This window comes from Aptenodytes patagonicus, chromosome Z, assembly GCF_965638725.1.
Source record: "Aptenodytes patagonicus chromosome Z, bAptPat1.pri.cur, whole genome shotgun sequence".
In the NCBI taxonomy this organism is placed as follows: domain Eukaryota; kingdom Metazoa; phylum Chordata; class Aves; order Sphenisciformes; family Spheniscidae; genus Aptenodytes; species Aptenodytes patagonicus.
Genome location: NC_134982.1, coordinates 39,172,212 through 39,197,052, shown reverse-complemented (window position 1 = coordinate 39,197,052; position 24,841 = coordinate 39,172,212). Strand labels below are relative to the sequence as shown.

At 38.4% G+C, this 24,841-nt stretch overlaps 1 protein-coding gene across 3 annotated transcripts in view; it reads left to right on the top strand.

Annotated features, from left to right (window-relative positions):
• The window catches only part of MLLT3 (MLLT3 super elongation complex subunit), a 140,361-nt gene that overhangs the window by 53,199 nt on the left and 62,321 nt on the right, over positions 1-24,841 (top strand). For all 3 annotated transcript variants that reach the window (XM_076362492.1, XM_076362490.1, XM_076362489.1), the window contains exon 3: positions 21,888-21,970. In XM_076362492.1, coding sequence (XP_076218607.1) covers positions 21,888-21,970 — 83 coding nt within the window. The remainder of the gene's footprint in view (positions 1-21,887; positions 21,971-24,841) is intronic.

Here is a 24,841-nt window from a genome sequence, read left to right as displayed (position 1 = left end):
ATGGAAGCTTTTTGTGGGTAGAGCCATGTCTTAATAGTAGTCAGCAGCCCTTGCATCTGTTCTTGACTCTGCCACTGATTTGGTGGATGACTTAGATCAAGGTGTTTCACCTCCCCCACATCCTCTTTAACTTGGTGCCAATAATACTAGCTTCCTTGGTCAAACACTTTGAGGTAAACTAAGTCATTACTATATTTGTCTGGAGAAGTGGTCTAAAATTGGCTCTCATTTCCTGTTCAGCTGAATACAAATGTGATGAGATTCCGCATTAATGTCATCCTTATAGTGAAACACTGCTCCTGTATACTTTTTTGAAATTGGAGGACCTTTTATCTGCTTAAAACAATGTCCCTCTCCAGTGATCTGCAAGCCACTTTTTTTTTTTTAAGGTGGGTTGAAGGTATTAACATGTGCCCAGCATGCAATAAACAAAATAGGATTTTACAAAACAGTCACTGGACTAATTATCAAACAGTAATTAAATAAATTAAAATCTGATAATTCATGTAAAAAACTAGTAAGGCTGGACTGTGCTTGCCTAAGGGCACTGAAAGATGCTAATGACCTGTTCATTCATACTGATGGGATGAAAATTAAGTGAAATCTAATGTTTCTTTGCAGCTCTTGGGTTTTCCTCAGTTTTAGTTCACTTGTAAGGGTGGAATTTCATGTGACTGCAAACCTTTTTTTATGTGGGTGGTTTTTTTTAAGAGCACTTGCTGGTGTCTTTTAGACCACAGGTTCAACAACAATATGAAGTTTTACAGATTTGTTTCTCATTATTAAGTTGATTTTCCACCACCTTTCCATACTTTTCTCCCCAATATTAAGAGGCTCAGTACATGCACCAGTTGTAGGTTGTATTGTAGAGCTGTTTTTCATAAACATGTAAACAGAGAGTTGTGCTGTTTAACTCCGGCATTAATTTTGATGGCTTGACTGTAGTATGAAGTAGGCGGAGAGAATTATGCTTCTTCAGAAAGCAGTTCAGAAAAACAAAATTACTTGCCTCTCTTCATTCTGTTTCAGAGATGCCTACAATAGCTATCTGCAGCTACAATATTTCAGAGTAAGTGAGGATCCTTAGTGCAAAGAACTTAGTTTGAATAAGCCACAGATAAAAGTTCTGTATATGTTGAGAAACTTAAGGAGAGAAAGAGGGGCTAGGCTGTACTTAGGATCCTATAAAATCGGACAGTGATGACTCTGAACTCAATGGGATATCTGCAGATAACGAGAAACGATGATGTGTGTACTATATAGAAGAAGGGTAATATAGACAGCAGCAAATACTGTCATGGCAAATCCTCAAGCTGCACAGAGAACTGCTCGTGATCCAAACCCACAAAAATAATTATTTGAGGTACTGCATTATTCTTCAGTGTCTAGGGTACTGTAGACTTAAGATACTGTGTTAGTATGGAATGTACACATGGAATTCAGTAGAGCAGCATATTTTCACCAGGGGAGGAAATAGTTTCATAAAGTTTCCCAAATGGAGTTCTTTAACATCTGCTAAATAATAGCTTCCTATTTCGAGCTTCTATTAGCTTGAGTTGGAAAGAAGCTTGCTTTCTACTGTTAGTCATGTTACTGATGAGAGGATGAACAAATAAACTTTTAAAAAGATCAGAATGACCGTGGTCTGGGACAACACGCTGAATAAGGTACATAACTTCTTTCATGTAATATGTCTTAATATTACTTTGTTTCTGCAGCTACCCATACAAAGGAGTAGTACAAGACATTAGCCAGTGACTGAAATTTTCACTTGGAGGATATTTGAGTAACAAAAATAATCAGTGCCCACATAGATTTCTACAGAGGCATTTTTCTAGCTGTGGCCTAACTTCAAGGTCCAAGGGGTTAAATGTATTCTTAATACTTAATTTACTGCAACAACTGACTCAACCAAGGAAAAATGTGTAGGTGCCAAGGAAACTCTCACAAGTTGAATAAGCTACTAGCCTCTGGGAATTTCATCCTGATACACATGGTACATATTAGGAGCTCTTGTGGGAAAATTGTATTTTATAGAATGTCAAGGAAAAAACAGCGTAGTTCACAAGATGATCAGAATACAAATGCTTTTTTAAAGGGATTTTTACTGTAAGCAAAGAGCAGATAAGCAGGGAATCAAATTCAGTGGGAACAGATGAATTAGAATTTAGGTTATACTATAAAAAATGCATAAGTGGATCTTAACCAGCATGACTGACTAGAAGAAACAGTAAGCCTTACTACTTTCCTTAAGGACCAAGGCTTTCTTCTCATTTTTACGTATCCCCATGAAAGCCAGCCAGTTTCAGCCAAACTTGACAAAAGAGATGGGAGTCTCGGACGTTAAGTTTTTCCATATTTTATGAAAATTGGTAGCTTGCGGAGGGGAGGACAGACCCAAATTAGTGCTGCCAGTAAAGGACAGGCAACACAGAGGTTGATACTGGCCTTCCAACACTGGCCCTTTTCCTGAACCATCAGCCTGGATACACATCAGCACTTGCTAACTCCTGCTCAGAAACGTGGGAGGCTGACTGGTTATCCTGCCAGGTGAGAAGCTGGAAGACATCCCTGGAGAGGAGCCTTGGGAACAGGTGAAGATGCCCAAGGCACGTAGGCCACACACCTGTACAAAATCTGGATGAAGTAACTCTGCTGCTTTGTAGTAACTCTGCTGCTTTGAGAACTGCTTGTTGCAGTTAGTCAAAGCAGAGACCTTCCTTTTCCTTCAAGTAAGGCATTTAAGCTTTAATGGCTTTGGTTCTTTTTTTCTGTTGTCCTCCTGTTGTGTAGCTCCGTCTGACAACGTGATGGAAGAAACAGTATTACAGATCTGTTACCTTGTGTGAAACTTTCGAGGCTAAGACACTAGCTTTTTTCTGTCACTTCCAAAAAAATCATGCTGCTTTCTTGTAATGTTACTTTTCTCAGCATGGGCCTCAGCAGATCTAGGGAAGGATGAACAGACTATGCTTTCTCTGTAGTCCTTTTCCAAACCCCCTCAGAGGCAAAAGAGTAAATTTTGAATCCCGTTCTTCTGAATTTCTGCTCTCAGGGTGGTGAGAAGGAATGGGGAATAAAAGTGCGAGCACAGTTCATCTGTCTTTTTTCTGATGAAGCCAGTTAACTGCTTCTGGGAGTAAGAGGGTAAATGAGCCCCTCTTACGGAGAATGTCAGCTTGAACACATCACATGTTCAAAATATGTCAATATTAGTACCATCCAGAGGGAAGCGAATAAAGCAAGAGCTTCTCTAAGGGTAAGAACAATCACAGCCAAAGAAAGGATGAGCTTTGGGAGGCAGACAGAATTGTTGGTAAGTCCATATCCACATGTTGCTCACAAGTGAAAAACTATCTAGAAGAATTATAGCCAAAAAACTCTGGATGAATTTAATTTGGTAACAGATTCCCAGTCATAACGCTTAATCTGAATTATTTCCCTTATTCTGAATTATTTCCCAGTAGTATGGGTGCCAAATTATAACTGGCTCCACCATTTTTCTTTTATAGTATTCTTATTGAAAAGTGTGGTGAAAAAGATCCTGCTTTGTGCCTCCTGGGAGCAGACAACATGAAATGAATGACCTGTCTTAGTTCAGAGCATTAAAGTAAAAAATAAAGGGTTTGTTTAGAAATCTGTAATAAGTAACTCCTGTCTCCTTCAGTTATTAAATTGTTTCCAGGGGAGGAAGTGGGATATTAGCAAAGCTTTTACGCTATGTTCCCAAAGAACAGTGTTTTTAGTCGCTACCTCTGTTTTAGGAGAGACAATCAGAACTGAGTTTACTCTGTGCCCCCTGAACTTCCAGCCACAAACGGAGGGACCAAGAATGTTGAAAACAATTTATGCATAAAACAATTGTTTCAAGGATTGGGAGGACCCTGGAAGAAGATAGGAGAGACAAACCAAGGGTTGTTTAGCCTCAGATTGGGGATATTAATGCAAGTTTAGTGTACTGGATGAGTTGGATGGATTGACTTGGAGTCCAGACATCACATTTCCTACACAATTGTGTATGCTTTCAAAGGATAAAATGTATTGGTGACTGTGAAGTATTCAGTGTGGAAAGGTGAAGGTTATCTGAACACCTAAAGGGTCATAGTGGTATTGTTTTGGGCTGTTCATGCAAGAAACAGCAGTGGCGGAGGCAGAAGTATGGATTCTTGTACATCCTTATGTACTTTTCTGGGAGGAGAGTTAGTTGAGAGATGAGAAAAGAGAAGAGCAGAAAGCATTCGGTCAGTGTCAATATACAAGTGTAAGGTTGTTTTTTCTGTAGCTCCATGGAAATTATCCATTTAATTAACTGGGTCAAAGCCATACCCCAAAGTCTCTGCCAAATGCTTAGGTCACTGGCAGACAAAGCTTGGGGGTTTCCTGGAAAATTCTGTACTGTAAAAGCACTCAGTTAAGGATACAAAGGTGAAAATTGCATAATTAAATAGTTATGATATTTACATTAACATAACAAAGGAGATCTATCACTTTAACTTAGCAAGCATATGTATTTTCTACAAGTAAGGAATAGGCTTGAACATAAACACTTTCACAAGCTGTTTTTTGTAGGTTCACAGGCAAAATGAAGATGTTAAATACAGAAATATATTGGGCTTGGGGTATTGTTCAACAGAAATAAAGGGGTTTTATGTTGAATAGCATCTTATTTAAATCATGCTCCTTAACCATGTCACAGGTGTAAGCAGGTTGCTAATGAAACAGTAAATGTTGCTATATAGAGAGGCATTATTAGCAGAAGAAATAACTGTGAAGAGATGTGAAGTTTAACGGGGGGGGGGGAGGTGAAAATAACAAAATAAGGCTTACCTTGGATTAATATGAGCTAATACCTAAACTCACAGTGGCAAGATTTAATTGTAGGGAAATGCCTAGAAAATAGATCCAGGAAGGAGTGGGGCAGGCTGAGAAGCTCATAGTGAACAGCAAATATATTCGTTTGTGTTAGATGTATGTAGAAACAGAAACAACTTCTGAAGTATCTTTAGGAAAAGGACCTGCAGAATGCAGTGAGAAGAAAAGTTACTCCAGCCTTGCTGCAAGGGGATGTGGGGACAGTTCTTTCTCCTTCAGGGCTCTGCTGTGTGAGACCATGGGAGGAAACTTGTAGCAGAGCAAGGAATTGCCTTGTGGAGAGGGACCACAACTTTAAAAGTTTGGTCTGAGACCATTATTTAAATGAAACAGTTTGCCTTGCGGAATCTGGTGCTTTTCGGAGGAGTCATCTAGAGGACTGGTTTCATTACTTTACATTAGAGATTACCCAAACATATTCAAAGTTTTCTGCTCTTGTTACTTACGCTTTACTTTGTAGTCAGAGATCTGTTGCTCAAGAAGGTTAAAGTTACTAATCTTTTTCAAAACAAAACATACAGGTTTATGGTATATGTTGGTTTCCAGCATGAAAATTGAGGCTAGGTAACAAGAATCTGTTTGATAGCCCCATACAAGCTACTATGAAGAAATTTAACTCTATCCCAGCAGAAAACAGTACTGCCCAAGACTACCCCAACCAAAACCAGCCTCTGTTGCCTAGAGGCTTTAAGGTTATCCTATGGAGGAGAACGCTTCCACTGCCACTGCATGTTCAAATCTGTAAGTCCATTCTGGGATGTTGTAAGTCTGAAGTGCAGTGTGTTTAGTGCCACAGACAACTAGCTTTGTGGGACTACTGCCATGAAGCATCTTACAGAGATGTGACTAAAATTAGAAAGATGCTGAAGCTGATAACATGCTGCTTTCTGAAAGTGGCATAACTCCAGTGGCATTAAATTATCTTTGTCATATGCTTGCACTTTTGTTTGTTTCCTATAGCTACTGTATGTATTTGTGGGGGCTTTACTATGTCTCTGAAAGTAATTACAGATTTGAAATACTCGAGTGCTCTGTGTTCATGCACAGATATGGTAAATAGAGCTTAAATGGATTAGGTGGTTTAAAGGATTGACAGTTGCAAGGCAATGTTTACCAGCACTTACTGCTCAGTGTCCTCTTAAGGTAACTCCTGTGTTCTGAAGTCACAGTAATTGGTACTTATTATTGGGAAGTGTTGTGAGAATCTTTTGGTGGGAGAGAGTTCAGGCTAAAAATTGGGAGAAATTATTCTCATCTGTTGCTGTAAGGCTTCAGGTAGGGCATTGTGAAAGGGCATGCGTATTTGGGGTTGTCTTAAATGGCTAGTTTTTGCATGTATGTTGAAGCTGTGTCAATGGCGTTTATGAGCACATGATTGGGCATCCTACTTATGTTACCTGAATAAAGTGTGTCACAGATTTATTTTAGCTCTTCTCAGTGCTATTGCAATTCTTGCTTTTTAATGCTCCTTTGAGGTTTCTCAGCTTTTCCTGATTTTCTGTTCTGTTTTTTAAGGGATAGGGAGGAGAAGATAAAGCCTCATGAGTATTACAGCAATTTAGTTACCCAGAGTAATTATGTTACACTGCAGAAGAGCAGATATATAATTAACTGAAATAGCCAGTCATCCAGTTTAACAGATTCATATTGAGATTGCCTTGACTTCCTATGTTCATAAGTAGGTTATGGTACTAAGTGATAGGTACTTAAAATGGAATTACAGTTTAAATGGTGTCCTTTTAAAACTCGTATTATATGTTTCTCTCTACATTGATTTCCATTTGTTATTACCTTGTTAAGTGTAGGAAGTTATGTTAAGTCACCTGGTTTTTTTCATTATGCTCAGCTGGAGCTTAACCTAATTTTCTTTTATCAAGATGTTTTCTTCCCAGTAAGCTACCTGCCTTGCATCCAGTCATTAATAAATGTTGTGAATAGCACTCCTATATTGAAAAATCTCATTAAGAATCATGAAAGTCAAAACAATCTGCCTGTTAAATAAATAAATAAAATTAAGGATGCTGTCTGGTTTGAGTGTTCTGTATTCATTCAGTTTCATGGAACTTTTTCCTGCAGTACGTTATGTCTATCTATGTGCTACTTCTCCAGCCCACCCTGATATTTTTCTTGGTTCTGAAGTCTTCAAATAAGAGTTGGTTGTGCCATCATGACTCTCCGTTCGAGTTTTAGACTTGTTTTTAGACTGACTGTGCCATATATGTTCTGTATTACTGGGCAATTCTCTTCCTGTGTGTATCTCATTTCTCTGTGTAAAGTGCACATTCCTACTATCCTTCACTCTTGTCTCTGGTGTTTTAAATATTTAAGCTTACTCTATCTGTGGGAAAGCTTAAGAGTGTGTCTAGTGCTCATGATTGTTCTTGACAGAAAAATTGAATTAGTTAGGGCACTCTTTGCTCAGAGTGTTATTTTCAGTCTGTCTGTCTTTTCCTTTTGCTCTTAACTAAAGCAAAATGTTTTCTGCAAGGAAAAGACGCTGTTAATTTCTCCTTTCCCCAAAGTCTACCCTGGAGCAGAAGGTGGTTTGATCTTTCGTGCTGTCCTAAGAGGAATGTAAGCAGTTGGGAAAAATCAATAATGTTCAGTTTCTACTTTTATGTGGACCATAATACAGCTTAATTGTTTTTTATCATGCTGTCTTTTGTATACATAAGTGAATATTCTTCATAAAGTAACTTCAGGACATTTTGGAAGGTAGTGGTGAGTTCTAGAAATAGGTTTTTTGCTATTTATGTTTTCAGTATCTGTCCTTTCATTGCTTCTTCGTCCTCCTTTTAATTATGTTGACTAGGTTTTGCTTGGAGGACTCTTAAAAGTGAATCATTATTAAATAGCAGAGATCTTAGTGTTTGTCTCATACCTCAAAACTTGCAGAAAACCTTTTTCTGTTCCTACAGGTGACAACTGTGTGACTGATTTGTTCTGTCTCCTTCAGTGTTTCCTGTAATCTCAGCCTGTCTAAATGCACTGCATATTGACATGCAGTATCCTGGCAAGCAGCCACGTAAATATTTTTCGTTTCTGAAGCACATTGCTGAAGTTCTGCTACTGACAGCAATTGGTTCCTGAAGATGGAGGTAGAAGTTGGGTGCTGGAATGAAAGCCTTCTCCTCACCCTGCTCTGCCTCATGGTTCTCTGAACCTTTCAGCTGCGGGGCTTGTACTGGCATGTGTTACTGGCTTTGCTTCAGGTTTTTGTACTTCTGAACACTGAGAGTCTTCACAGCTTCAATTTTATTGTTGTTAGTGTTTTCTTTGTAGTATATTGGATTATGTGTGTGGGGAGGGTTCTTGAATGGTTAGTCAGCATGAGGCTGTGGATGGGCATGTTTCTGACACTGTGACCTTGTTACTGAAGAAAAAGGGGGTTGTTTGTTGTTGTGTTCATTTCTCTCAGATGGCAAGAGTAATTAGAAGTAGCCCTTAATACAGCTGGTGGCAGGGAAGCAATGGGGAGCGCATCAGTGCTTCTGGGTGGCATGGAGCAAGGAGGTGGTCTTGGGTGCAGGCCCAGGCTGGGCAGAGGCCGTGTATTTCTACTGCTGCAGGAGAGGATGTGGGGCAGCAGAGGTTCAGCCCTCGCTCGCTATGAGCTCTGCCTTAGATGAGAAGTACTAGGGCGTATGCAGGTTTACAGCAGATAGAGTGCTCCCTGCAGGAGATGGGTAGGGCAGAGCAGCATCTGCATTGCTCTGAATAAGGACGTGTGGTTTTTAGCCACAAGTTGTAGCTTCCTTACCATTCATATGAAGAGGCAGAGGTCTTAACTTGGTAACTGCACTTATGGGTTGCCATCCTTGGGTCTAGGAGCTCACTGATGGCTGACCCTGTAAGTCTCCAAAAGTGCGCAAAGGCTGCTGTGTAACCTACCTGCAGTGGAGCTGTGGTAAATGGCAGCTGAATATCATGTTAAAAGAAGAACAAAAAAAGCGGGGAAGGGAGGTGTTTTAGGAGGCAATTTTCCTGATGTGTTGTCTAGCTTGGGAGTTTAAAATTGCCTTTCAACCTGAGCTAAAGAAAGACAAGCAGATGCTATAAAAATGAGGCAGTCAAACTTGTGCCTGCTGTTTGGCCCTGTTTCATGCTTACCTGTTTGAAATTAAATTAATAAGAATATAATGAATTTAAAAACAAACATCACCTGTCTTTGATATAGCATGATATTTTTAAAGCACCTGTTTGGTGGAAAACTTGTCCTTCTGAAAACACACAGAAGAATAAGTGGGGAAGCCTGCTTAGAGTTTTGCTCTGATTTGGCTACATTTCTATAAGTGCTTCCCTTTCTCTTTTTGTTTCCTAATTTAACAGTGGATTACATGCACACTGTGCTTAGGGGTGTTGTTTCTTCAAACCTATGAAGGTCAGACTGGGAACAAAATCTAAGATGTATCTATTCAGACAATTTCCGGGGGCAATTGCTAGTTTAAAAAAAAAAACAAAAACAATGAACAAATCAAAAATAAGAAAACTAACGAACCCCCAGAATTAAACATGCTACATTTTGAAAGCCCTTCTTGTACAGTTAGTTATTGTCAATCAAACCTACTATGGGAAATAATGTTTTGGATAAATTATGTCCAAGCAAGGAAGTCTGCTTTGATACAGAAAAGTTGTGAGCATGACTCCTTTGAAAGTACCTGATATGCTAGTCTGAAATGCTGATTTCCATTTTGACTAGTTTAATGTCCTCTAGGCAGTGTGTATTCTAATTCCAGAGAGAATTATAAATGAGTGTTAACTGGGGGGTATTTTGTTAGATTGAAGCAAATTATTGTCAGGCATACATAATTTTGCAGGTTTGAGTTGCTTTACTTCCCCCAAAGTAAATCATTACATTCTGTTCATCAAAACTGAAGAAAAGTGTGAAGTCTTCTGTTCCTCTGCAGTCTTTTTGAGTCATGACCACTAATGAAACAATAGTGGTATAAGATTACTTGTTTCCTGTATGCTTGGCTGGTGTCATGCACTTTAATTTTTGTTAAAGGTGTTTACACTGAATTATTTGTTTTCTGTTTTTCAAGTTGTTATTTAATAAAACACATGGAGAAAACATGTGCCAGAGGAATACCAAGAGAAGATAAATACATTGCTATGAGTAAAGGAAAAGATTAGAGTTGAAGCGATCGAGAGTTCAGATTCAGAAGGTCACATGTCATTCCAAAGTCTTTCTCCTAAGCTGTTCACTGTGTTCATATTTTCTTTGGCTGTCTAGGCTTTGTCTGAATGTGCAATTATATTGTTGAGTAGGTTTGAAGTCCAATTGGATTGATATGAGTGAGAAGACAGAGTTCAGTACAAACCAGTATCCCATTAATTCAGTGTTTCCTTATGTTAATTTCAGTTTAAATCTGGCAAGGAATAACTTGTGTTGAAATTGAGAAGAATTTTCATGTTTTGCTTAGCCCTGGGTTATTTAAACTTCAGAATCACAACTTAGCTGATTTAGTGCAACCATAATAAAGTAAACAAGGCCTGACTTCTGAGGGAACAAAATCTGAATTAGAAAACTTGTCAAGGGTAATTTTAATTGTCATTTTAGCATGTAATGTCCAAGCAACCACCTCTCGTTTGGCCATTTTCTTATTTCAAATTGATGCATCATTTAATGAGATGAATTAAAAAGCTACTGAAGAAACATAGGGAGGCATGAGTTTTCTCCTGGACCTGCCATATAGGCAATGTCCTAGTCAAAGTCCAAAGACATGGACTTTGTTCTTCAAACCTATCAAGCTTCAGAGATTCTCAGCAGTTGTTTGAGACTGGTACAGTGTGACTGAATTCCTATTTAATAAACTTGAAGGTGGAATGACAACGAAAATTCAAATCATTTGTACTGGGAAGATTGACAGAGTAAAATAAGATCATTCAGTGGTGAAAATGAAGAAATAACAAACCTTCAATACCTTGGTAATGAATGGTAACAAGAAGAGATGAAAAACAATGTTTTGAGGAATGAGGTACAAAAACCTGTCAGACTACAGATTTTTGAGAAGTGCATTAAGTGCCACCTCTTAAGCTTTTGAGGATTAACTCAAATGTTTTTATTGATACAACTCATTTGTCTGTACATGGCTTTAAACAGACTAGCATACTATACAGTCATACAAAAATCTGTCTATTATGCAGCTTAAGTACCCTTTAGTTTTCTGCTTTGCAAATACATTTTTCCACAGGATAACTTTATAATGACATTTTTGTCCCTTTGAAACACTTTTGAAACTTTTCTGTTTCATTGACACATTCTTTGAAGTTCTTTTAAAATAGTTTTGTAGAAGCAGAACACATTATAGATTAGGAGTATGGCATAATTTTCTCAAAACCAAACTTGCCTTTGCCAGTGATTCTAAAACTATTTTTCATGTGATAATGCTGTCTAAACACTGAAGCAAAAGTTTGTGATATTTAGTAGTAAAAATGAATGTTAACACTTTGCATATGTTAAGGTCTATTAGGAAGCACTTCACTTTTTCCAGGTCTGCAGAACTAAAACAGTTAAGAGCCCCAAAAATGTTCCTCCAGAATTGTCAACAAGATTATTTACTTATTACCAATACTTGCAACTCAACAGTGAAATTAAAGATGTCACTGGTGGGGAAAACTGGAAACAATGATGTATGTTTCTTCTCTCAAACAACTACAGGTTAGGGTTTACAGGCGAAATGTTTTTATTCTATAACATATAAACAAATAAAACACTGCTAATGTTTCAGTCAATAGCTTTCTGATTTCTTTGGATTGTTGGTTTTTTTTTAAAGAAGGACCAATTTGCAAATGCAATTTTGTCCACTTTTGTTCCTGACACTTTTAAAAGAGCAGAGTTGAAAGATTGTGAAATGAATGGCTTTCATGCCTAAGAAAGCAGTTTACTTTCTTAGACAAAACCCTAGCCATGATCTATCAAATGTGTATTTGGACAGCATGGTCATGTTATTTTTGTTCCTGTTTTACAGATTACCAGAAGATTAGTAGTGCAGATGCAGTCTCATGAATGTAGCATTTTTTAAGGTGATGATTTTTTAAAACTGTAATTGTTCACTTCATGCTGGAATTGGCCTAGAACAAAACTCAGGATTAGACCATGTGCCACTTTGAAGATTTTTCTGCTTTTAAGGCCCAATCTGTATTTCTTCCCCCTCCCTTTTCCATTCTACATACAAAGGAGAGTTTGTCAGCTACATAGTATGTAGGGCTGCAGGGTTTGAGGAGAAATATATCTGTGGCTGGCTTTCAGGAATTAATATCTTGTAGCTCTCTTAGGCAGAAAAATAAAGCTGTAGGTGTGCTATAGTGCTCAGAAACAGCATTGCAATTTTAATTATTTCTGTTTGAAGAAAATCTTAGTTTCCTATGCCCCTTCTTTATAATTCACTCATCATTAGCCTCACGTGGCTACCTGTTCTCCTTTTCTTTTTCCTCAAAATGTTAAACAGCTGAATAGTATAATTGTTGTGATCGTTACCTGCATGCAAACATATACATCTGCATTACCTGCATGCAAACACAGCTCTTAAGCTGTGTTTATGCCTGGAGCATACATTTACATCATATTCATTATAAATGTGTTTGCACACAGACTTCAGATCTCTGTACTTCAGGGTATTTTTGGTTGTAGAGCTTTGTATTGGTCTGTTATACAAGTAATGCTAAGTGAAAGCCAGAAAAAGCAGGCACATTCATGTAAACATACTGTGTAAATAATTGTTCCAGCCTTAGCGGTACCCTTCTATAGTTTTAAGTTCATATTATATTAATATGTCAATGTTTTGCTTAAATTAGGATAGCATAATTTATTGTATTTTCCCATTTGCTAATGAATGTTATTAATAAACTGTGTTTGAAGAGGTATTTTTCTTTTCCTTCTCTTAGTTATTTTAGCAATTGGGGAGTGGAACTATGAAATGTAGATTAGCGTTCATGTTCTTTTATGTGGCTGCTCTGAACAGCATCAGGAAGACTATCAGGTAGACCATAGAAGCAAAATCGATTATGTTTTCCAGTATATTTAATATGAAGAAAGAAACATTGCAATTAATGTTGAAATATTTCTGTAAGAAGCAGTTTCCTGCTAACCTAAGTTAAAATATACTACAGTCTGTCTGCAGGCTTGAAAGGGCAATAAATGTATATAATGGGTATTGTTCCTCCAAGTGCAAAATGCTAATGCAACAGATAAATAATGAGGATGTGCTAACTCCATTGAATTACTGTCTTGCTCTTAGGTACTAGTTAATATTGTTTCAAACTCTGTATTCATTGTGAACAGTAACTGAATTATGCTGCTTTCATGGAGATTTGCCCTAATCTCCTATCTCAGTTTCTTAGTTTTAAATACTTAATTTCATCTTCTGTGAATAAGAGTTTTCTGTTACTTGGCTTTTGCTGGAGAGTGCTGATGCGGTCCAGGAGCTGTTCTATCCATTCAGAAATCCATTCACTTTTGTTACTGAAACTACTTAGGTTTTTTTTTTAACTGTCATGTAAAATTCAGCTACGTTTATGATGATTAATCATAATGATGAATGGTGAGTGAAGTAGCAGATTTTGTTCTTTGCTACTGAATTTTCACAGAAATTCTATCAGATGGCATTACAGACACAGATTGTCAGCTCCTGTCTCTTGATGCAATGGAAAGATTCGTACTGACTTTGAGCATTAGGCAGCAGCCACTTTTTCTGGTTTTAAGCATTCCCAGATGGGGAGACTTACCTTCTCAAGGCTGATACAAACACAGATTTTATGTGACACTGTCCTTTACATGAGAAATGTTCTGATATTTTTCTAAGCTACCGTATGTGCTCCATAGAAGGAAAAGCCTTACAAATAAAAAGTTATTTTTACTTGATCATTAATGAAGTAAAATAACCATAAAGAACTGAGAGGTATGATGGGAAAATTCTTAGCCTTGGCTTGCCGTTCAACACAAAAGGTTTGACACAAGTATGACATCACTGGAATACAGGGTAATTTTGATAGCTCTGAAAATATTTTTTCCCAGTTTGATCTTTGCATAGCATAATGAAGTTAAAAACAGAGAACTAGATAGATACTTATTTGACTTTCTCAAGTATCTGTCTAGGAGTTAAGAAAAAATATTCTCTGTGCAACGTGTTTTTATTGAGCAGGGAGAAGTCTATAGTTAATAACTGAGATAGAAATTACTTGGAATCCTGCAGTTGTGGGACCTGTTTTCCTCAGTGAAAGAGAAATTCCCAAGGGCTGTATTTTCTGTACAAATACGAAGATGCATTAATGCACAGTTACTGGGAATTTTTATTACTCTTAAAATAGTAATGGTATCTACAGGACAAATTGAAGTTTATTGTCAAGAGTTTTTAATGTTACATCTAATATCTTTTCCACCAAAAATAATTGTCTGGTTTATTATGTTATAATCCAGACAGCCTTAGCTGCAGTTCAGTTGTTAAGGATCTTTCCTGTTCAAGGGTTTTTCTTTTGCTTCAGTGGCATGCTTTTCTAAGGGAGACTTCTAGACCAGGTACTTTCTGGAAGTCATTTACTCCTTTCCATTGATACCTGAGATATCTCCCTCCCCATCCCCCCACCCCACCCCCCACCCCCCAGAAAAAAAAAAACCAACAACCTAGAATTAAAAGGTGAAATGTAGTGTAGGAAAAACTTTAGTTTAAAAAATACTCTTTTTTTCTTTTCTCTCATTCCCATCTTATCTGGAGGAAAGCTGAGGGAGCAGACAGAAGGGATGGGAGCCATGAACTGTGAATGGTCCTAGACATGTCCAGTAACTTCCATATGTCTTGTTAAGGATTGCTTGTGTGTGGAGTGCAGAATATAGATAAATAGCTTTTTGTGTCCTTGAATCAAGAGGAGGGGCTTCTGCACCATCTGTAATGTGTGCTGAAGTTAGAAAGCTTGCAGGTGCCTGCTTTGATGTCTTTGTATGGTGGGGCAGTCAAAAGAAGTGCTCCTCCTGCTGGAAGTCCTGGGAGGGGTGGGAAAACATGGTTTAATACGTCATTTCAAGGTCTGGTGGATGATTTGCTGCCAGCCAGTATAGTTCCAGAATCTGACATGTGAGGTGGAGCTTTTAAATCCTTCCCCCCTCTTCTTTCATTTCAGCAAAGCTGGAAAATACTAGAAAAATAAGTTGTGTGAATTTCAACAGTATAACTTCACACAAGAGGGAACTTCTAAGTTAAGGTAGCCCTTGCTCATCTTCTGGCAGTACAGATTGCTTTCTCCTTTACAGTTAATGAGTGAAGATGCATTCTTTACTATCTGCAGCGTGCATCCATTAAATGGGCTTGCACAACATTATGAAATAGTGAGGATACCTTAGGTCCCCCTTCTAATCTCAGACAGTTTATGTCAAAACACTTAGTGATTGTACTTTCAAAGGCCAGGGGATATTTTATATGTGCTGCAGAAAAAAAGCAAAATTAGGAATTCCTGGATTCATGTTCTCAATTGTTTCTAGTACCTGCGGACAGACAGTATATGTGCACTGAGAATTAGTATAAGAAACCATTAAACTACAGAAAAACATCTTTAAAGTTATTTAAATTATTGGCAGCATTGTAAATGCAAAACTGCAAGTTGCTCCACCTGAATCAGAGGATGTAGGAAGCTCACTGCTGTATTTCAGAAACTCAGAATTGTGTGTTCAAGTCTTACTGCTGTCTTCATGTGCTAAGAGGAAGAGCTAGGAGTGCACATGTGGCCTTCTAACTGTGTAAAAACAAACAAACAAAAAGCAACTAACCACCCCCCCCCCAAAAAAAAAAAAAACCCACCCAAACAAACAAAAACCCCATAAACAAACCTTATCTTTGTTAGTCTGTTTTTGTTTGGAGTGATAAGAAATTTGATTGTGAGTGAGTGGGTGTTTACTACTCTCTCTGCTGGTCGTTTCAAAATGTTTAAAGGCCAGTGCTGATTTAAGTACTCCAGTAAGACCTGGATTTGGAAAACCTTGTTGGGCATGATGGCGGTTTTTCCCCTTCCCCATCCTCCTGTCTTGTGTATCAGATTGATCTCAATTGATGGAAGCTATCCAATGGTCAGGGAGTAGAGATTGCATACAGAAAATGACACGCCAAAAGTTAGGGTTCACGTTTTTTAAGGGGTTATAAGCTGTATCTTGCTACCCTGTCCAGTTGGTAGAAGTGGTGGGAATCTGGGCATTCAGTATGTGGGGCAGGGAACTTAGTATGATTGTAAATGCAATGCTGAAAGCTCAGTCTTAGTTCTCTCTTAGTGCCCTCTGTGCTTTCGCTTCAGGGTTGTATCTGTCTCATGAAATACTTGTCAGTGTAAGGTGTTAAGCAGATGGGAACTCCTTATTCCTGGCGTAGGAGGTACCATTTAACCCACACTCAATTTAGTAATTTTTGCTCGCTTTTGTTTGAACCTGCCTAGCAATTTGTTGGTATTAATGGCTGAGGTGTGCCTGAAGGTAGGGCATAACGGACCCGTTCTCTTCCTGCCTCTTTTTGTGTAGAGTCCAAGTACTGGAGCCCACCAGCTGGGAAGGTAAGCTCCTGACTAGCAGTCAAAGGGCTTTTATAGAAATCACAGCTGAATATTTAAAGCTGACTTCTTACTGTAGGAGGGATTTGGTACTACAATCTGCCTTCCTCTGAAAGTGAATGCCACCCCTTTGTTGTGAGACTTCTTTCAAGGAAGATGGTGATGAATAGAGGGAAGAATTGGTCGAAGGGTGACCAATATGAGCAAATTATAGGCAAGAATCTATAAAATACCAGTACAAAAAAGTTACGATTAAACTGGTTCTCTATCAGAAGGCTTCACTTCCTCCAAGCACCCACTTAGTGTATCCCGCAAGGTATACAAAATATATGTGAATTGTTACAGTCATTATTCTGCATGGTACTGATGTTGTTGTGTCAGTATCTGCCTAAAAGGAACTTATGCCTTTCCTTACTCCTTCTGACTGCATTTTTGATAAAGAAGAAATCTATTCACAATGCAGTGTTTAACAGTGTTGGAGTGGCAAATGAATCTCATGTTAAAGCTTGTAAAAAGGATAGCTCTTACTAGAATTTTGTTATTGTTATCTCCAAAGGCCTCAGTGTGGTCACTGTTACTAAAATGCATCATCATGGCTCGGTTTGTATCTGTTCTTTAGGTGTCAGTTAATGTCTGATGCAACACATGGGAATGCATGCGTGAACACAATAAAAGAAAAAGCAGTGCTTCACTTGTGGTGTAAAGAAGCAAAACATTTGAGATAAATAATTTAAGCCATTTATGTGAGCTGTAGAGAAGGCATATTTGCTGACAAATAGGGGACAGATAATCTACAACTCGTAAATTCCTGTCCTGGCTTACTGTGACCTTGGGTAAATCATTATGCTGGCATTATCAAAAGAATTTAGTTGTAGAGTGCATTGAATGAGAATTGAGCATTCGCATACTCTTTCTTATGAGTATAATAGGCAATTAGACCAAAACGGATACTGACATCTTATGGAGGAGAAATCCTTGTTAATAAAATTGTGTATTAGTACTGATAATTTTGTTTCTGAGCTTTCATTAAAAGATGCACATTAATATCTCGCAGTTGGTCTCTGGCAGGCATGTTTTGTTTGAGGAACATTTCCATAATTTTTATCAGCTGTGAATTATTGCACTTGTATTTATGGGAAGGCTGGTCAAAATGAATGGATCAGCATAGCCAATATGCTTCTGACTATTCCTGTTGTTGTGAAGTGTTTGTAATACCGCTAGGATTGCAGCTGAGTGTCTAAATAGTCCTCTATCAAGGGAAGTTAAGTGACAGTATACTGTAGGTGAGCACCTGAGGTATGTACAGTACTGGAAGTCAGTACATGTGCAGTTCTACATGTGGGTACATGTGTATGCTTCCCCAGCATTATGGAAATACGGCATTTGTCCTATGACAGCTACTTCTTGTCCTAGGACCTGAACTGTTCTGCTCTAGCTTCTACACCTTCCCCTCTTCCCTCCATCCTTTAACAGCTTGTGTAGTCTTTTAGTTTCATGTAAGTTCAAGCTCCTATGCAGTATTTGAACAGCTTTTGCTATAGTTAGAGCCCTGTTTGATCTGAGTTCCCTTCTGTGGCCTCAAACATACCAGTGTTACTTGTTACAGCAATGTTCAACCCAAAGTACAATGAAACATGATGAACAGAAGGGATGGACTTCGGCTGTATAGTTGCGTTGCATGAACTCCTATTTTTATTTCAAAATTGCACCTAAAATTGCTTTAGGGGGCTGGTCTATCTGTGTTTAGCAAATGCATTTGCAAATACCTAAGATTAAAGCTTTCATTTTATGGAAGAAGAGAAACGATCCTGCAGTCTGACAAAGATACGGTAACAGTACAGTATCATGAACTCCTTACCTTGCCTTCCACAGGTAACCAAAAAACCCAGCTTATTCTGTGGCCAGTGGGCCTAAACAAATCTGCATACTTTTGCTTTTCTCTTTACTTCTCTTCTCCTGGACCTACAGTTCTCATGAGAAGAGACACTGTTGTAACTGGTTTGTAATTCTGCATACTGCTGGCTGTTTCTCCCTGCATCTCTGTGAAGATGTTCTCTGGAACTGCCTTCTCAGTGCAGGCACTAATTTTTCACTGGGTCTGTAGGAATCTTTAGGGGCTTAATTGTCATAGAGACTGTCTTGAATTTGGACCACCTAGTCAAAAGATTTAGGAGAGAGGGAGGAAATGCGTTGTGATCATACAAGCTGTTTCCATAGGAAAAAAAAAAAGACCAAGATAATTAAGTCTTGGTGATAACGTTGGGCAAGAGGCTTTGTTTATCTGGTGCTTGAAATGCATTTGTATGTGCCACTTCAAAGGAGAGGAGAAGTCATTGGGGAAATGCCTCTGTCCCTCTGGGTGGGGAGGAAATTGTTTATTTGTTTGTAGGAGGGTAGTGTTTTCTGCTTATCTACCTGGTCTAGTGTAGCTGCTTTTTTTAATGAGCTTTGAGAAGCATGTTTGAGTTTCCAGGTGCTTCCTTCTTCAGAATCACTCCTTCCTGGTTTCTGTTGTTGGTTTTGCGCTGTTGGTCTACACTTGCAGTTTGCTTTTGTTTCTCTTTTCCTTCTCTGCTACAGTTTTTTTTTTTTCCTGTCCTGTTATTTTTTTTCTCTCTACCTTTTCTGTGGTTTATCTAACTCTTGCACATGTCTCTTCTTCACTCAAGAAACCTTGCTAGGATGGTTGCCTGTTGGCTTGGCTAAACCACACATCACTGCAGCCCTGGTTACTACTTGAAACAGTTCAACAAAACAAAAAAAGCTTATGCCAGTGGGTGGTGGTTCAGAGTGCACAAAGATGCTGCTTCTGCCAGTACATATAGTAGCGGCTTCCACAAGAAAGGTGAGGAAAATGTAATAGCATTCATTTTAGTTGCAGTCTGCACATACACAGTAGCATGGAGCTTTGCTCAGTCACTTTTTTTTCAGGAAGGTTTCATTCATGACATTGTAGAATTTTCCTTCTATTAAAAGCCCATCTTTCAGTTTGGGAAGGCACCCAAAGTAGTTTCCTTGTGATTAAGTGTTTTGTAACCCATCACCCAAGTTTCAACAAAGCCTGCAAGTGTAACAGACTTTTGTTTTCAGAACAGTAATGTGAAACTGACAAGGTACTATTCAGCATGGCTAACAGCTGTGGAAATCTGAAAGAAGAGAGATCTGAGGGAGAGAATGAAAAATATTTATGCTGACAGTGTTTTCTGCACCAATTAAGTGCTCAGGAAGAAGTTGATGTGATATTTATTTAAAAAAAAAAAAAAGCCGATTTGTGACATGTCACGTAATGGAGCCTGAAATCTCTGTAACAGTTAATGTATTATTACAGTTTCTAAAGTTTCTATGTTTCCATCTGGATAAATATCTGCTGTATAATCTTTCCCTCTTTTTATATAAGTGGATTTCAGTCTTCCGAACCCTGCATGTCCATTCAAATAATACTGGGAAGGCTTTCTTTTCAAGTTGTCTTCTGAAGGCAGAGGAAGAGCAGGAAGGCTCCTCTATCTTTGAAAAAGTTGTCAGTATGTATTACGTAACCTGTCACTGTGCTTAACTAGGACTATTATATTTACATTTTTCAAATGCTGGTAAGCCCTCTTAAGTTAAGACATGTCAATATAAGGTGAAATACTACTTCTGGGAGGTTCTAACACAAAATGCTCAGTTTCCAACTTAAAAGCTTTGTGTGGCTGAAACCACCTCTCAGATTTGACACTTTTCAAAATCTTTAAAATCCTGCTTTACAAACTATATGTCCTCTTTTTTCCTGCCAAGAAAAACAAACTAGATTCTGTAGCTGCAAAAGAACAGTGTTGCATAAGAGTCTGGAAAAGAGATTATTCTTGCTCCATTTTTATCATCCTTTTCCCTTTCCGTTGATTGCATGAAGTGAACTGGGTAGTGATAACCAGCTGCAGTAGGTGAGCAAGGACTTGGATCTTCCTCATCCTTGGAGTCCCTGAGTGGGTTTGGTGCTAGCAGAGCAGGAGGAGAATGACAAAGTAGTAGGAGAAAATTCTGCTGTGTTCATTTACTTGGGGATTAAACCAAGCTTGTATGTCTTCAGAAAGCTGGCGTACTGATCATACTATTGAGAATGTAGCAGCGATTATGTTCCTGGATGTGTCTGATGGGCTTTGTCACGTTTTCAGGATGATAGAGGGTGGTAAGTGCCCATCTGTGGTGCTTTGCTAAAAAGAATACTTTTGGTATTCAGGCCCTGCACAGTTGATTGCAAGACACACTTTTTGTAAAGTATAGTTTAAGTTGCACCCGATACAGTGCAGTGAGCAGCTACCAGGCAATTCTGAAAAGAGCATGCATCCTAGCAAATGGTGATCCATCTTGGGAGTCTGAATCTTCTTTTGGTCAGCAAGATTGACAGAGCTTGAGCAAATGTTTCTGAAGGAGTCAACCCTTTGTGTATGAATTGCATCATTCTACCAGTCTACAGTAGAGAAACTGTCACTGTCCTATGATGTCAGTGAGATGGTAGTGCATATGACATGAGTTGTCATACATATCAATGCAGCATTTGGATGCATCTGAGTTGATGCTGCAGGACACACATGGTTTCCCAAGCTCAGCCTACCTTTGTGCTTGTCTTACTTGGGCGTGAATTCTGTAATGAGGCTGTCATATAGCCAAACAGGAGAAAGAAGAGGTAGCTTCTGTTCCAAGTTCACTAACAACCTGCTTGTCGTCACTGGCTGGAGTTGGCAGGCTAGTGCCACTTTCTTCAGAGAGCTCATGTTCAATACTATGGGGTTTTCATGTAACTAAAAGCCCTTGCATTAAACTGAAAACTTGAAGGCAAAGATTGTATATTGGAGCTAGTAATACTCACTGTCATGTTAAAGAAGTCTGAATCCTATAGGGTAAACCTGGATACTGTTTTAACATAATACAACAGTTAACCTTCCTGAGGTTCCTCACTATATACTGGAATGTTGTGTTGTGTTCCCCCCTCCCCTCAATAATACAGATTTCAATTTTATTAGCATTAGTTCTAATTAAATTTATTTTAAATTACATTTATTAGAATTAGAATTTTATTAGTATTGGGTTATGAATACATGAATGGCACTTCTTCTGCCCTCTACATGTTTTTCTCAGGGTGAAATCCTACATTTTCCATTCCCAGAACAAGCCTTGGCTGCAATGCCTATGTAGCTGTTTTAGGTACTCAGTGGGTCCACCTGGTGTTGAAGTCCTTGCTGATTCTGCTTTAGCAGTTTGAAAGGATTGAAAAAGAAAAAAAAAATTAAAAATTTGCTATCCTTAAACTGTAGGGTTGTATACAGGCAGGAATGATTTGCTTGCAGCATTCACGTTGAGTTGTGCACAGTTACGTCCTACTGTGTGTGTGCAGTTTTGTAATAGTGCTGTCATAGAACTATTGTTGCAGATTATTTTGCTCATATGTTTTGCTTGTGCATTTACAACGTTATTTTTTTGTGTTAAATACAGGATTTTCCTCTTTGTTTCAGTGTGCAAGGATCCACCCTACAAAGTTGAAGAATCTGGGTATGCTGGTTTCATTCTACCAATTGAGGTTTACTTCAAAAACAAGGTATGGAATCGCATACTTTTCATTTAAAAAAAAAAAAACCAAAACCAAAATTTAAAAAAATCCTGTGGAAGTCAGGGTTTTCTATTACAGTTTAATTCATAAACTCACTTAAAAATTAGGTTTAAAGCTATCTTTGTCAGTGCTTTGTCAGTGAACAGTGCTGTTCCTCAATTCAAAGTCACTGTTAACTTTTAGAAATGCATAATTGTATTTAGTAGATAACTATGAAATTAGGATTACCTGATAAAATAAAGAAGTTGAATGTAATTATTCAGAAGAATTAATAGCCCTACTCAGAAGTGGACAGACTTTAAATAATGCTTAAAGAAGGCTCAAGAGCCACTTAAACTTTAAGAAAGGAAACCAATCTTGATTATGTTGATTTCATAATTAACTCATTGTTCTATTTTAGTATTGCCAATCTTTCTAATTTGTTCAGGTCTTGATCTTTCAAAACAGTCTTTTTCTTTTTTTTGTTAATCCTGCATCCTCAGTCTGAAAAAACGTTCTTTTAGACTGTATGTGAACGTTGTTTCTACTCAATTCAACATTACCAGGGGGCACAGTTTAAAAACAACCCAGTGCTGTTCTACAAAGCTTGTGTTATTGTGGTATCTCAAATTCTGAGTCTAAGTAAATGCTGTACTTACTGTGGGTCTCTTTGATAGCAAATACAGAGATTTCCTTTAATGTACGTAACAGGGTCTGTATTACTAATAACTTGTTCAGATAAAAAGAATTGGATTTGGGGGGAATTAAAGAGCAAAAAGCTTGCATGGTTTAAGGTACAGTACCTTAACTGCAATGTTTTAGGTTCCTTTTGTATGTCATGTGACTCAGTGGTGCTGCTGTTATACTTTGCATGTGCTTCTAAGACACCTGTGTGTTTATTTTATATTACCAAGAAGTAGTTTAACATAATTTATTTTAATCAAGTCAGCGTTACATCTTTTAATGTGTTGAATGCTTGGTGAAAAACTAAAACCGAAAGAAAATAGAAATGCATAGTACAAGACTCTTGCTGGAACCTTGGTCACTTAAAATTTGTGTTAGAGTACAACTTTGTTAGCTGTTTATGCCTTCAAGTAGATATTCCAGTGTTCTTTTGTCTTTCACAGAAAGCTCTGTCAAGGTGTGAGATGTGGATAATTCTGCTCAGGCACTTCCTAAGTTGTAGGTTTCGAACAGGTAATTCTGAAATGTTCCCTGTATCAATCTGTGAAGAGCAGGGCTTAGTCTACCCTGTTTGCTGTTGGAAAAGGAAACAGAACTGCCTCAGTGAGTTGACTGGCTTTTTTGGTATGCTTTTTAGCTCTGTCTCCATTAGGGAAGCTGTTTTGATTCATTCAGGAAATCTAATGAAAAGCAGCCCATTCTCTTTAACTTCTCTGTTAAGAGCTCATCCCAAAACTGGGCAAAGTCAGAAGACAGTGAGTCAATCATTGAAGCATCTCTACAGAAAGCTTCCTGCCCAACATTTCTTTTTTTGTTTTCCACTCAGACTTTTCGCTGCCTTTGCTGACTGTGGAGACCTGCAAGTCTCAGGAGTTCTCCAGCAGGAGTTGTGGCTTAGACTGAGATCAAGAGGGCAGCAGTGATTACAACTCACCTCACCCTCAAGCAGCATGTGGAATTAGGAAGTTTGCAAACATCCCTCACCCCTATTTTGGTGTCATGGAATACGACAAGCAGCAGCAGTTGGACTGTGAGTCAGCTAGCTCTTCACACAGCTGCAGCAGCATGCCCTTCCCTGGGGTCGGTACAATACAAAAGAAAAGTGGCACAAAAATTGAGCTGGCATTCCTGAGGCAAATTACTGCTTTCTCCTGGCTCAGCTACTCTTCCTCCCCTAAGCCACTTCACAGGTATTCCAGTACAGAAAAAGAGGAGATAGACAGAAGGAGGAAGAGGAGACAGACCATCATCACTTATTCAAGGTAGACAACTTTTCAATTTCTGATTCAGAAAGTACCCTAATGAATAGAGAAGGCAGGGATACAGGAAGCCACCTGGACCATGGAGAATTAAAAGGTGCCTGTTCCCAGGACTAAGTAGAAATTGGTAGAAAATCTAATAGGCATGTCACCCTGATGGAAAATATTCCAAGCTTTAAAGAATTAGGGAAATAAACAACCGCCCCTCCCAAATTCAGCAGCAGCAGGCTATAGTTGTTATCCATTGAGACCAAGTTCTTGAAAAAATGCTTTTAGGTCAGAAGACTCCTACTCTGGAAAATGCAGTCCATTAAGGATAAGGCTTATAAACTGCAGTACATTCTGCCTTCACTGTCACCCCGTTTTGAAATAATGGCAGTGGTACTGGGAGTTGTTTGTATAGTAAAAGTCTGCTTTGAAACCACTACTTACGTTCATCTAACTGTCCACGGAATTCTTTGAAGACTCTTGTTTTTAAATTCTTATAACTTTGCTTTTATGGCAAAGCTGCTGGTACCAACTGTTTGCCTGTAGCAGCATCACAGTTTTCTAAGCAGACTGGGGAGTAAATCACTTCCATTTTTTTTTCTCCAAGAAATCATATGTTAATCTTTCTAACAGTAAGAAGTATCTTGGTCCGTGGTTGCCTTTGAAAATGGTCCATCAAGAAAATAGTTCATCTAAGGGAACTACTCTCTTCTGTCTTCAGAAACAGACTACTGCAGGCCTTTTATTTCAGGTCCCATCCTGTTGTCTCTGCTCCAAGTCTAGATATGGGATGATGAGGATGTCCCTTGGCTGTATTTGCAACCTCTGATTTAACTTTTGGAATAACTGCGATTTCTATGCTTTCTGTTCTTCACATCCTTGGAATCCTGAATCAAAACTAAACTTTTTTAATGTGAATTTTTTAAACATCTGTTACTGAACAGAGCAC